We start from the raw sequence: 14,342 nt of genomic DNA on the forward strand, positions 1-14,342 counted from the left end.
GAGTGGTCAGACATCTGGGGGTGCCAGTGCCATTGCTGACTCGGGAAAGACCTGAGGAATTGGTGTATTTTCTGGAAGGTTCCCTTCTTGCAAAGGAGTCTGGAGGCAAAGGTGTTTTGCTCCCCAGAATTCTTGGTGGCAGTCAGGACAGCCCATCTGATATTTGGGCCCCGTGTTAGGTCAGAGCTCACAGGGTCTGCAGGAAAGAAGTGGGGACGCTCTAAACACAGGTAGGTACTAGATTCTGGGATGGGGAGGTTGGAATGCCAAGGGGGCTTAGCTTGTCATCCTATTATTCTGCCCTCGGGCTTAGAGTTTTAGGGGGACGGTGACCACAGGTAGTGTCTGGCGACCAGGGGGCCTGGAGGCAACTTTGGAGCTAGATCACGTTATGAGCCCTCAGCTGTTCCCAACAGTAGAATTCCCGTCCCCCCGCAAATTTTTACAATTTTTCCATGGGGGCGGCTGGAAGACCGCCAGGAGTGACTGGGGTTTTTAGGGGGTTACTGTGGCTGCATCTTCATTTACGTGGCGAATTTAGCCCAGCACCTCGGCGCGTAGTAAGTGCTCGATAAATATTAGCCACCGCTCGTTAAGGTTAGATGGGGAATGGAACTTTCTAAGTGCTAGGTCTGTGAAGCCCGCGATCCGGTTGCCAAGGGAGATGAGAGACCCTTTGCAAATATGGGCGCTCCGGGGGCCCCGGCATTGTCCAGAACCAAGAGTGTTGGCGCCTGCCTCACCACCGCCCACACCCCCATCTCACTCCTCTGACCCGGAGAAGCCCAGCCTAGGTTACCGGGGTGCCCGGGTCCCTTGAGCCTCTCCCGCTTGGCCTCGTCTCTACAAATACACACACACACACACACACACACACACACACACACACACACACACACACACACACACACACACACACAACCGGGCCAGCCTGCTGGCTGCCCGCAAAGCTTCCCTCCCGCCGCCCCGCACCTGTCAACCGCCCCCGCAGCCTCCCCCATGGGCCCGAGCCCCGGGGCCTCCGCCGCGAGCCCGGGGGCGCCCCGGCTCGCCGCTGGTACCCCTCTTGCGCGCGCGCGGCTCTCGTCAACAAAACCCGGGCGCTGCAGCGGCCCCCGCGGGGCGGACGGTCCAGTCTCCGCGCAGCGCGCGCGGGCACCCCCGGGCTCGCCGAGGGGCGAGGTGGCGGCGGCGACGGCGGCGGCGGGCGGCTCAGCTTTGTTATGAATAGATGAAAGCGGCCACCTACACGGTAACCCAAATTACGAGCCCTCGCCGCCTCCTCCCCTGCGCGCCGGCTCGAGCGGGGAGGGAGGGAGATGGAGATGGGCGTGGAGGCTGGGCGGGCGGAGGCCGGGGGCGAGGAAGGGGCCAGGCGCATCCCACTTTCACAATGGGAAAGTGAGCCGCACCAGCGCACCCGACCTCTCCGGCCCTCCCCGGCCCTCCCCTGCGCCCGCCCGTCCCCTCCCTGCCCCTCCCGCGCGCCTCCCCGCCAGCCCTGCCCGCCCGCACAGAGGAACTCTCGGGCGCAGGAGGGCGAGGAGGAAGCGGCCCCGGAGCGCGCAGGGCTGGCCACCGCCGCACAGGCTGCCGGAGCGAGCCCGCCGCCCGCCGCCCGCCCCGTTCTCCTTCCCCGGGCGAGCCGCGGGGATGAGGCGGCCGCGGGAAGCCACGAGCGCGCAGGAGCAGGAGCCGCCGCCGCCGTCGCCCGCGTCTCCGTCGCCGCGCGCCTGAGCCCCCTTCGCCGCCACCGCCGTGCAACCTGCCCCGGGGCGCCCACTGCCCCGGCCCGCGGCCCCATGGAGCGCTCCCGCCGGCCGGCCCCACCGTGCCCCCCGCGCCCCGCCGCCCCGCTGCCCCTGCTCGCCTGCCTGCTGGCGCTGGCGGTGCCCGGCCGGGGCGCGGGCGCGGGCGCGGACGAGCCGGTGTGGCGCTCGGAGCAAGCGATCGGAGCCATCGCGGTGAGCCGGGCGGACGGCGTGTTCGTGGCTAGCGGCAGCTGCCTGGACCAGCTGGACTACCGCCTGCAGCAGCGGCTCTCGCGCCTCTACCGCGACCGCGCGGGCAACTGCACCGAGCCCGTCCCGCTGGCGCCCCCGGCCCGGCCCCGGCCCGGGAGCAGCTTCAGCAAACTGCTGCTGCCCTACCGCGAGGGGGCGGCGGCCGGCGCCGAGGGGCTGCTGCTCACCGGCTGGACCTTCGACCGCGGCGCCTGCGAGGTGCGGCCCCTGCGCAACCTGAGCCGCCGCTCGCTGCGCAACGGCACCGAGGTGGTGTCGTGCCACCCGCAGGGCTCGACGGCCGGCGTGGTGTACCGCGCCGGCTCGCCCACCCGCTGGTACCTGGCCGTGGCCGCCACCTACGTGCTGCCCGAGCCCGACACGGCCAGCCGCTGTAACCCCGCGGCGTCCGACCGCGCCACGGCCATCGCGCTCAAGGACACGGAGGGGCGCAGCCTGGCCACCACGGAGCTCGGCCGCCTCAAGCTGCGCGATGCCGGGGGCAGCCTGCACTTCGTGGACGCCTTCCTCTGGAACGCCAGCGTCTACTTCCCCTACTACCCCTACAACTACACGAGCGGCGCGGCCACCGGCTGGCCCAGCATGGCGCGCATCGCGCAGAGCGCCGAAGTGCTGTTCCAGGGCCAGGTGGCCCTCGACTGCGGCCACGGCCACCCCGACGGCCGCCGCCTGCTGCTCTCCTCCAGCCTGGTGGAGGCCCTGGACGTCTGGGCGGGCGTGTTCAGCGCGGCCACCGGCCAGGGCCAGGAGCGGCGCTCCCCCGCCACCACGGCGCTCTGCCTCTTCAGGATGAGCGAGATCCAGGCGCGCGCCAGGAGCTGCAGCTGGGACTTCGAGACCACCGAGCCCAACTGCGTAAGCGCCGGCCCCGGGACCGCGGGGGGAGCGGGGAGGGGACGGGGGACCGAGTCACACCCCCCTTGGCACGTCTACAGGTCCCCAGCGGGAGTGCAAGGAGAGAGGTTGAGGTTGGAAGGGGCAGGAGCCGCCTCCAAACTCCAGTGACAGCAGCCAGTCCCCGCCCTTCTCCGTCAAACCTGTTTGAAGCTGAGGTTTCCCCAAGGACCGCTCTCCCCCTCTTGTGCCCTCCCCAACCTCCTTTCCTAACTGCTTCTTCAGATGAGGGGTGGGGGGTCTCAGCCCTGCGTGAAGGTCTGACCCGTGAGAACACTCCCCAAAGATACGGTCCTGGGCACGGAAGCCGTTACTCCAAATTGGGCCACGCCCCACCCTCTGTGGTTGGAACTGGGTGGCCCGCTCCGCCTGCAGCGCTATCCCAGGCTGGCAGGGTGAGGGTGTGTTTGAGTGTGGAACCTGGTGTGAGGAGGCGGGGTGCTCTGCTGGTCGTGGAGGCTAGGGGGACCCGGGACGCAGTAGGATGGTATTTGTGGATAAAAGCCTTCTCCCACTTCGGAGGGGCGAGTGGGAGAAAGTATTGGGGGTTCCACAGGCTCAGCGGCACCCTCCTTGTGTGGCTCCCCCTTCTTCTCCCCATCTCCATCTGCCCCCATCGCGCAGCCACAGGGGCTTGCCCAGGGCTCGGGGTGGGCGGCCTTTGCTGGACTCTCAAGATTGACGTGGCGGCTTTGGCTGGAAGAGAAAAGCGACCTTTCAAGAGGGCCAGTTGGATGGGGATTGGGGGGGTCTTTGTGCGCTCCTAGGAGGCCGTGTTCCTTCCCGGGCTGCTGGCACATCCACTCCACATATGGCCTTGGAGACAGGAGCCCGCCCAGCACCTCCTTTACAACTGGAAAGAAATCAAAGGGCTACAAGTGTTGCTATTGTTTGGGAGTCAAATGCGCACAGCGGCAAGGAAGGGGAGAAGTCCCCACTTGGACAGTGTGCGGGTTCATTGGTGGTGTGACCTCGACTTCGCTGTGGACAGGCACCCAGTTACATGGCTGCGTGTGGCAAAGGACACCCATTGTACCCTATTTTCCTAAAAGAACTGTCTTACCCCTATGAATCCTGTTATTCAGGCAGGGAGTGAGGTGGTCTTGACTAGCTACACACACACACACACACACACACACACACACACACACACACACACACAATAGCTAAGTTACTAGTATTAGGTTTGAGAGCCCTAAATAAGGTGGATCACTCCTTAACGGACTCTTGTACTGGCCACAGAGATTTTCCTTTTTCATATCTGTCTGGATTAGATTTTTATAACCTTAGTAGGTGGTCAAGATTGGCAAAACTCCCTGCCTACACAGCTGTTGAAAGACTTAAAAGCACACACACACACACACACACACACACACACACACACACACACCCCTTATCCTCCCTCTTTATGACTTTAGACACACTTGATGGCCCTGGTTCCTGAAAAAGTAGCTTAGAGGCCCCCCACAGCAAGTAACAAGGATGGATCCAAGCCTGGCCATCTGACAGCTGTAGTGGAGCTGCATGTGATGGCCAAAACATTCCTCTTGACTGAGTCTCTCCACCCTTGGGTCCTGGAGGACTCTGCATGTTCCAAGCACAGTGCACTCCCACTTGGCTTTTGGGCTCTGTCAGATCCCTTCCTTTCTCTGGTGGGAGACAGCTGAGAGGCTTGCAAAGAGATAGAGAAAGGTTTATCCATCTTCATGGGGGCTTCTGGGAGCATGCTGCCCCTTGGAAGCCAGGCGAGAGATAAACACGAACCGCCAAAAACCTAGAATTGGGAAAACCAATAATTAAAATAGGTCCCTCCACAGCATTTCTCGCGGCTGTTATTTATCAAGAATTCCCGGATGCTCAGAGATGTATGCTTGGAAAGACATGGCCTGCTACTCCCCCCCTCCCAGCTTGTCATCCAAGTTAAATAAATATACTCCTTCCAACAATAGCATGTCATGGCTGCACAGGTGGGAGCTTGGAGTTGGGTAGATTTTGTTGTTTCCCCCTTCATTTAAGTAAATTCCTTGTTGCTGCCAGCATTCATGAAAAAGACTTAATAGGTTGAATTTCAAGAGAGGCTTAAAAGGAGAGGGAAAAAATAAAGGTGGTAGTTTTGATGGAAAAGCTGACAATTCTCTACCCTGTTAAGTAGGCAGATAAGAGATTTCATTCACCAAGCAGCACTCTGTGCTGGGTGCCAGTGATTTTGCCACAGAAAGGAGGTGGCAACCCCATTTAAGGGGGGTCACCGATCACGGTGGACCCAGCAGAATGGTGTCATTGGATTGCACTGGTTCTGCATTTGAATTCCAGGGTGCCTAAAGCAGGCAATGGACTAGAAACTGTTCAGGAGGCTGAGGAAACCTTGATTGGATGCCCACGAGCTTTCTTCTGAGCAGATACAGGGATTTGAACAGTGATCTAGAGGCAGTGCTCACCTGCTCTTCCCTCCATGCCTCTCCTGTATTTTCTCTCTTCAGTCAACCGTGGGTTGCAAAGTGACAGGAGTGACCGTGTCCTGGCGGGGTTTCCTTCTCGCCTTATCTCTTGTCAGCTGGTTCTCCCCTGCAGTTTCTCCTGCTAAGGATTAGTCTCCAGCAGCCTAGGCAGTGAGCAGTGTGTGCCTTCTAGAGTGTGTGTGTGTGTGTGTGTGTATGTGTGTGAGGGGCAGTGATAGTTCAGTAATTTCACAGGAGAGAACAAAAGAGGTTCTAGAGCCCTCAAACTCTATCCCCTAGCCTAAGGTCAAAGCCAGAGGCTACCCTGTGAAGTGTGTTTTAAAGTGGTTTTATTTATTTTATAGTCCATAACAAATCTTTGTGTCAAGTCCATATCAAAATGACTGTCTTAGAGTATTGGGGAATTACTCAATGGATAAAGCAGAAAGAATGTTTGAAATCATATACATTTTAATTTGCAATGTAATGTCTTTGGCAAACCAGTGCCACTCATAAAAACAGGTTTGCACCCAATTTTGAAATCACTCCAGGTTTTCTTTACTGCATAGTTGGGTCATGGATTTGCTTATGTTTTAATTGATTGCTTTTGGTTTTTAGGCCACACCTGGTGGTACTTAAAGTTTACTCCTGGCTCTGGGCTCAGGGGGTCACTTCTGGTAGTGCTTGAGGGACATATGAAGATTACAGGATTGAACCCAGTTGTGTCTCATGCAAGGCAAGTGCCCTAACCACTGTACTATCTCTTCTAGGTTGCTATATTTTAAACATAGCTACTGCTTCTATAAATCCTGAGAATAGTATGTTTTCTTATATCGCTGTGGCCTGATAGAACTCACTCTTCTGGTTCATTTTATGGCATGTGGGGGACATGCTCACTTTTTCTTCCACAATCATACCATTCTAAAGCCTGGCATCATTTAGCAATCCTACCAAAACCCACAAAGCACTCACATGCTCTCCAGCAAACAGGAACCCTGGGCCATTGTGATGTCCTTTGGAGCCCTTAGCTTGCTGACTTCAAAATTCTGTTTTCCTCTGGTGTTTATTCCTCTTTGGTATCCGTTATGATCCTGCCCAGTCATTTGGCAAATATAGACTAGATGGTGAATTTCACAACCATATATGCATCAGAGTTGTAAAAGTAGATACTTGGGAAAAGAAGAGGCAATTTGTTCAGAGAGCCAGGCTTTGTGCCAAGCTTCCAGTGGGTCTTGTTTTGAGTTTTACAACCACTTGCTGGAGCAAGGACTATCTGTGATTATTGGGATGTTATATAGATGAGAATGTGGAGGTAAATGTGAAATTTGCTCAGGCACTACAGCTAGAGAACAGGTTCCACATCCTGGTCTGGCTTAATGTCACCTTATCTTAGTCACTGCCAAGGACAGTCCAGTTCCATAAACACTGGGTTCTCCAGTGGAGCAAGTGAGACCCCCTATTCTACTCAGATCAGCTCTTTGCAGATGTAAGACACACAAAGAGATAGTATAGAGCACATATCTAGCATGCCTCCTGCTGTGGTTCACTTCTTTGCACCACATAGTCCCCAAAGCATCAGCAGGTACAGTTCTGGAGTTCCCCAGGCATTGCCATATGTGGTTCCAGAGGGCCACAGCACTTATGGCGTAGCCCAGAGAACTCTTGAACCAATGGTTCCAAACAGCATGATAGATTTAGGCCTTTACATTGAACCAATAAAAACTAAGGACCCCATTGGCCAACAATTAACAATGATTTTCTGAGATCTGCTTTGGAAGTCTCTCCTGCCCCCAGAGAAAGATACTCTACATAACAGAGACTCCCTGAACCTGAACTCAGCTCCTTTCTGGGTCTCATATTTGATCATAGAAAGGTGGCTCTGAGAAGGTGGTTTTTTTTTTTTTTTTTTTTTTTTTTTTTTTTGTTTGTTTGTTTTTGGGTCATACCTAACAGCACTCAGGGGTTACTCCTGGCTCTACACTCAGAACTAGCTCCTGGCAGGCTCAGGGGACCATATGGGATGCCGGGATTCGAACCACTGTCCTTCTACATGCAAGGCAAATGCCCTGCCTCCCCTGGTGTCAGTTTCTAGATCTTGTTGATATTCTCTGTGCTTAGCTCTATAAAGAAAAGCCTCAGAGAAGAGACAGACAGGCAGGAATTGAAGAACTGTTTTCATTTTTTCTTGGATGTAGCCTAACTCAAACTATATTCAGAGACGTTGGTCTGTTAAGCTCGGTTACGGGCACTCTTACCTGATTACTAGCTGCTCCAATGAATATGTAAGCTACAGAAGAACAGAATCTGTGTAATATCTGTTCTCTGGCCCACCCTGAGCACCAGCATAGGGTTTGACAAAATGAAAGGTTTCTGAAGAACCCATTTGGAAACACTTATTTCTACTCAGAAGCATCTCTTCCCTGGGTCTGTTCTTCTCAGACTCGCATAACTATTGTCTTTTTATTATGATATATCAGTGCTTCTGTTCTCCCCAGGCCTAGACTATCTGGCAACCTCAACTCTTTCAACTCTTCCCAGATAACCTTAATCACTGGGATGACCAATGGAAGCTGACAGAGTAGCTTATAAATTCACCATTCTGTAAGGTAATTTTGGCGATGGAACTGCAGCATGGTGGAACTTTAGGGGTATCATTTTTTCCTTTTTTGTTTCTTGAACCACACCTGGTAGCACACAGACCATTCCTAGCTCTGCATTCAGAAATGACACTTGTAGACTTGGAGGACCATACTGGGGATTGAACCAGGGTTAGTTGTGTGTAAGGCAAAAAGGCAAGCTTGGCGAATGCCCTACCCACTGTGCTATCACTCTGGTCCCTAGAGATATCATTTGAAAGTAAACTTGTCTTTTAGCAACTGGAGGCCATGTCTTGATGGAAGACATGGTTTCTGGAACTGTCACTCAGCAACCCCTAGAAATTTGTTAGTACTGCTTCACTCTTGCCCCCCACCCCCAGACTTACTTACTAAATCAGAAATATGGATGTGTTTGGTGGAAGGACTGACAGTCTGTATTTTAGCAAACCCTCCAGGTGATCTGATACACACTAGGTTTTGAACCTCTTCTATGAGAAAATACAGTTTTCCTCATATTTCAGCTGGGACTTTGAATAATAACTTATCACATTTTTCTTTATTATATTTTAGTTAGAGCCTTATAAGGTAAATAACCAGATCATTCCAATACCCATTCCAATCCTCTCTTCTCATTATTTTAGGAAATACCTAAAAACACTTCAAAAGCCCTATCAGTTTTGAACTTGCAGTTGGGTTTCAAGAACCCATGGGTCATGGTTTAATTAGTTCTATCAGTCTTGTATTCAACAGTTTATTTGCATTTAATTTCAGGATGTGGGGAAGATTTCTAGTTTCTTCTAATATAGAGAATCAATTCACAGGAAATTTTTTTCTGAAGGACTAATTTTTGTTTGTTTGTTTCTTGTTTTTGAACCACACCGGTGGTGTTCAGGAGTTACTCCTGGCTCTGTACTCAGAAATTGCTCCTGGCAGGCTGGGGAGACCATATGGGATGCCAGGAATTGAATATGGGTCTGTCTTGGGTTGGCTGCAAGCAAGGCAATTGTTCTACTGCTGTACTATTGCTCTGGCCCCTAACTACTTTCTTTGAGGAGGGGATTCAGGATTGTGGATTTTTTTTTGAGGGGTGGGGATGGAATCTCTGGCAGTGTTTAGTGATTACTCCTGATTCTGTGCTCAGGGATCATTCCCAGTGCTGCTCAAGTGACCTAATGGAGTGCTAAAGATGTAACTTAAGTTGGCTGTACAAGGCAAGTGCCCTCTCTGCTGGACTATCTCTCTGGTCCGCTGCATTTTACAACATTAATTCTGGTACAAATTTTTATCTTAATTCCACACAATTGGTTGCCTGTAACCAAGATCAACATAAGCCAGATAAGGGAATGAGGTGCTTAGTGGTCAGAAACATGTTGGAATTGCATAGGAATCTAGATGAAGAGCAATAAAATGTAGTGGTTACATATGCAGACCTTTGAAACATGTCAGCTGGGACCAAAACTACCACTGCCCAGCTGTGTGACCTCAGGCAAATTATTTAATAACCTTTTGTGCCTCCATCTTTTCATCTCTAAATAAGGATTTGATTTGCTTCATACCATTGTAGTCTGGAATAATAAGTGAATATGCAATGAGAAACTGGACTTGACCTATATAAGAGATCTGTGTATGTTTACCATTGTGCTAGAAAGACACTCCCTGTTTTGAAGTTCGGAGGAGGTTCTAGACTTGAGGGAGCTCAGAGGCAGCAAGTGATGGAGGATAATTCTAAGATTTCAAGAGCAGCATGACTTAGCACTGCTGCTTCCTTTAAAACTGCAACCAGATGGCCACCTCTGCTTCCTCAAACTGGTGTCCTCATGCCCTCTGCCTGAATGTGCTGCAGCCTATGTTGATCCTCATTCTGCCTCTCAATAGCATTTAACCTTCTGCATGGTCCACCCACTGACTTTCTGTAGGATTTAGTTTCAGTTGCAAAGAAAGACAACTGCAGAGGGTCCAACTCATCTTTTCACACTAAAGAAAAGCCTTACCTTAGGATAGGAATTTGATCAGGGTAGGAATCTGGTCTGGGGGGCAGGCAATGCCCACAATTGGACAAGATGCCTGGTCCAATCAGAAGAAAGGGGAGAGGTGTCAAAAATGGAAGCCTCAAGAGGCCAAGATAACAGGAAAGAGCTATGGGCACCATATTGTCTATGGCTCAGAATGTGTTCAGAAATTATCTCTGGCCCATTCTCAGAGAACCATATCCTAGGGTTGCAGGATGTGCTCTCTGGCCCTTAAATTATTTTTTTAAGACACATGTTCCTAGTTTTTTTTTTTACTTCAATTTTTCTACCTTTATGGATTTTAATACTATCTCACACACAAAACAATAGGCACAAATTTGTGGCTTTGTTTTCATTTCTGTAGTTGATGTCCTACTAGTTTGGTAGTATATACAATCATTAGACATCATATTCTCTTTGGAGAAATTAGGAACTGGTCTTGGCACCAGGAGTTCCCAGCCAGCTCCAGATCAATACTGTTATAGAGAGACAAGCAGACTCTCCTGCTATGGAGCAAGTCATTCGTATTGTAAGCTTATAAGGCCACACACAGCTTCTGTTGCATTTGATCAAATCTTGTTTCAGTGAAAAAGCCGATGTTAATAAGTAATACATACATGAACAGGTGGGGGGATGTTTGCATAAAACTTCAGGGACACTGAGCTTCAAATGTCATCTCATTGGCATGAAATAATATTATTTTGGTTATTCCCCCAATCATTTAACATAACCATCTTCCCAGAACATTCAAAACAAAACTGGCCAGCTGTCAGCCTTGACCCATGGGTGGTAGTTAGTGATCTCTACTGCTAGGGCAAGGGGAGGGAAGCAAAATTGGACCATGCAGCAGAGCAGCATAAAAGATCTAGTAAAACCCCACTGTGGAAACCACAAAAAGCAACTTCAAACTCCACTTGGGAAGATTGGGGAGACTTCTGAAGTGATGTTGCAATTGTATCCCAACTGTTCCAATGAGACCACTCAGAATATGAATGATGGACTAGAGTGATAGCACAGTGGTAAGGCGTTTGCCTTGCACACAGCCAACCCAGGACGAACCTGGGTTTGATTCACAGCATCCCATATGGTCCCCTGAGCCTGCCAGGACCGATTTCTGAGCACAGAGCCAGGAGTAACGCCTGAGCACTTCCGGTTGTAGTGCAAGAACCAAAAAATAAAATAAAAAAGAAAGAAAGAATATGGAATGAATGATGAGGAGATTGGAGACTGATTAGGGCAATTGTGGGTCCCAGCTGTCAAAGCTTTTTGCAACTTTGCATCTGCTCCCCCCATCCACAGTTTCCCCAACCCACCTCAACCCAAGGGAAGAAAAGCTTAAAAGAACTCTGGAGGGTTAACACACTGGCTTGAGGTCTGTATTTTAGAGGGTGAGATGCAGTGAGAAGAAGACACTTCTGGGGCCGGCGAGGTGGCGCTAGAGGTAAGGTGACTGCCTTACAAGCACTAGCCAAGGAAGGACCACGGTTCAATCCCCCGGCGTCCCATATGGTCCCCCAAGCCAGGGGCAATTTCTGAGCGCTTAAGTAGCCAGGAGTAACCCCTGAGCATCAAACGGGTGTGGCCTGAAAAACCAAAAAAAAAAAAAAAAAAAAAAAAAAGACACTTCTATGTTCTTATGCCTCTGATTGGGCCAAATCAGAACCTTAAGAACCCTTTTTATTTTTCTTTTATGATTTTTGGGCTACACCCGGTGACACTCAGGGGTTACTTCTGGCTATGTGCTCAGAAATTGCTCCTGGCTTGGGGGACCATATGGGACGCCGGGGGATCGAATTGCAGTCTGTCCTAGGCTAGTGCTTGCAAGGCAGAGGCCTTACCTCTATTGCCACCACTCTGGCCCAAGAACCTTTTTCAATGGTGAAGATCCAGGTTCCTGGTTCACAGAAACAGCCAGTGGAGTCTGTGCTGTGGGGTCCTCCTTACTCTCCAATTACCTCCTTTCAGTAGGCATTCAACTCCCTTTCAATAGCCTCCTAGAAAAGACAGCTCTGTCCTTTCACCACCATTTCTGCACAGTGAGTGTGGACTTGACCTGTTCTTTCTTTTTTTTTTTTAATATAATTTTTATTTTGATCATAGTGGCTTACATATTGTTGACAATAATATTTTAGGTACATATTTACATAAAATCAGGGGGGATTCCCATCACCAAATTGTCCTCCCTACATCTCCGTTTTTGTCCTACCTCCCATATCCTCTTCCCTCACCCCCAGGGTTGCTAGAATATGTGGTCCCCTCTGTATCTAGACTACTACTTAGTAGTCTTGCACCTGTTTGGTCCTGGTGCCTCCCTTATTTCCTCCTCTAACTGGGGGGCAGGACTAGCTAGTTCAAGTTACGTGGTTTTGTTTGAATGTATGTATGTCATGAATGTACTACATATACTGAAATGCTACGCTACCTGACTCTTGGTTTTAGCACCAAACCCCCGCTCCCTCTTTGAAGCTTGTTCTCCAGCCTTTCTGGCATTTTTCCTGTCTAACTTCAGTTGCTTTCATACCAAGACAGGAACGTTTCTTCTCTTTCTTATATTTTTGTTTTGTTTTGTTTTTTGGCTCACACCCAACAGTGCTCAGTGGTTACTCCTGGCTCTATGCTCAGAAATTGCTCCTGGCAGGCTTGGGGGACCATATGGGATGCCTGGATTTGAACCACCGTCCTTTTGCATGCAAGGCAAACACCTTACCTCCATGCTATCTCTCTGGCCCCACAACTTTTCTTTTTAAAAATTTTAATGACTTTGTTTCACTGGCACCACTTAGGTGACATATAACTCTTGTTCCATTCCATTGATTTTGGATGACAAAATGGTATCTCTAAATCCTATTATGTGTCAAACACTGTGTAAAAATATTTGTCAGTGGCAAATAGATAACAACCATGGTCCAAATAAATAAGACATTTTTATATTAGAACAAGAGATGTAGATAGTACCTATTGTGTACCCACTATTGTCCTATCAGGGGTCTCAAACTCAATTTACCTGGGGGCTGCAGGAGGCAAAGTTGGGGTGATCCTTAAGTGCAAAGTCAGTAGTAAGCCTTGAACATTGGGGGGTGTGACCCAAACAACTAAAACAAAACAAAACAAAAAAAGATTCCTCTAGGGCAGGGCCACAAAATGTTGTACAGAGGGCCATTTGTGGCCCGCGGGCCACGAGTTTGAGACCCCCAGTAGTGCTTTACAAAATTATTATCTCATTTTGTTTTCACCAGCACCTCGTGAGGTGGATGATATTATTTCTTCCACTTTTCAGATGAGGAAAAAAGACAGACTCAAGTTGGGTTTATGAAGGATTTAAGGAGATGGTGTAATAGAGCCCCTTTAATAGGGATAACTGGTCAGTTATCTTCTAAGTAAAGAAGACAGAAAGAAGAGGAGCCGTGGGCCCCAAGGAGAGCAGGGAAGACATCACTAAGGGCTCCATTGTTCTAATGACTGGGTCATTTTGAAGAATATAAGGTTAGAGGCAGAGGATAGGGAGATATAGAGGATGTTGGGAGATATATTTAGGGAGATAGAGAGGGAGATATAGAGGAGATATAGAGGGAGATATAGGGAGATATAGAGGAGGAGGAAGTTGCAGAAGGATCCAATGATTTTGCAGGTGGCGGAAAATCTATTTTCTTTGCAAAGTTTGGAAGAGGGGGTTTGGGAAGTGAAATGATCGAATGCAAAATCCTCAGAGAATGGATGCTCTGAGGTGAACAGCTGAGAGATACATCCCAAATAAGCAGGAGTTTCTGCAGAAAGCTGGTGAAGTAGCCCAGGGAAGAGAGAACAGCATTTGGTTATGGAGAGAAGCAGATTCTATTGGTTCAGTTATCTAAGTGAGGGATGTTGAAGACCTGGTCTGAGGTGGTGCTATAAAGGGTCAGAAAGAGGAATAAAGCCTTTTAAGGTATAGAAATAAAGGATTCAGGAGATAGCTTGAAGTATATAGATCCTGCTTTATATCTGAGAGATACAAGTTCAAACCCCAGTACTGAATGCTTCCTCAGTCACCATTATGAGTGATCACCACTGCCTTCAGTCAGCATTACACCTGGAGTAGACCCTGGAAATGCCAGATGGGTCCCCCAAAGTGGGAAAGGGGATAGATAATTGAGAAGTATTTGTGGCCAAAGAGAATATGACTTTAATGTTTATTGGCTTTTGTTTTGGGGACACCTAACTGGACCACTGGGCAGGCAGTTGGTGTAAAGTTAGAAATTGGGGTTCCCTTTATGAATCTTTATGAAGCACTTCCTGAGTTAGCTCCTGCCTTGGGCTCCACACATCATGGTTTGGTCTGCATGTGGCTTACTTGCAGGGAGTGGCTGGGCGTGTCTTGTAGTTGTTTCCTGGACACTCAAAGGA

General features: G+C 50.1%; 1 protein-coding gene across 1 annotated transcript in view; it reads left to right on the forward strand.

Moving 5' to 3' along the window:
* The first annotated feature begins 1,802 nt into the window (after positions 1-1,802).
* Positions 1,803-14,342, forward strand: part of PLXNC1 (plexin C1) — a 190,696-nt gene continuing 178,156 nt past the window's right edge. Inside the window, exon 1 of the mRNA XM_049782862.1 lies at positions 1,803-2,879. Within this exon, the coding sequence (XP_049638819.1) occupies positions 1,803-2,879 (1,077 nt within the window). The remainder of the gene's footprint in view (positions 2,880-14,342) is intronic.

The sequence above is a fragment of the Suncus etruscus genome, chromosome 11, assembly GCF_024139225.1.
Source record: "Suncus etruscus isolate mSunEtr1 chromosome 11, mSunEtr1.pri.cur, whole genome shotgun sequence".
Taxonomy (NCBI): Eukaryota; Metazoa; Chordata; class Mammalia; order Eulipotyphla; family Soricidae; genus Suncus; species Suncus etruscus.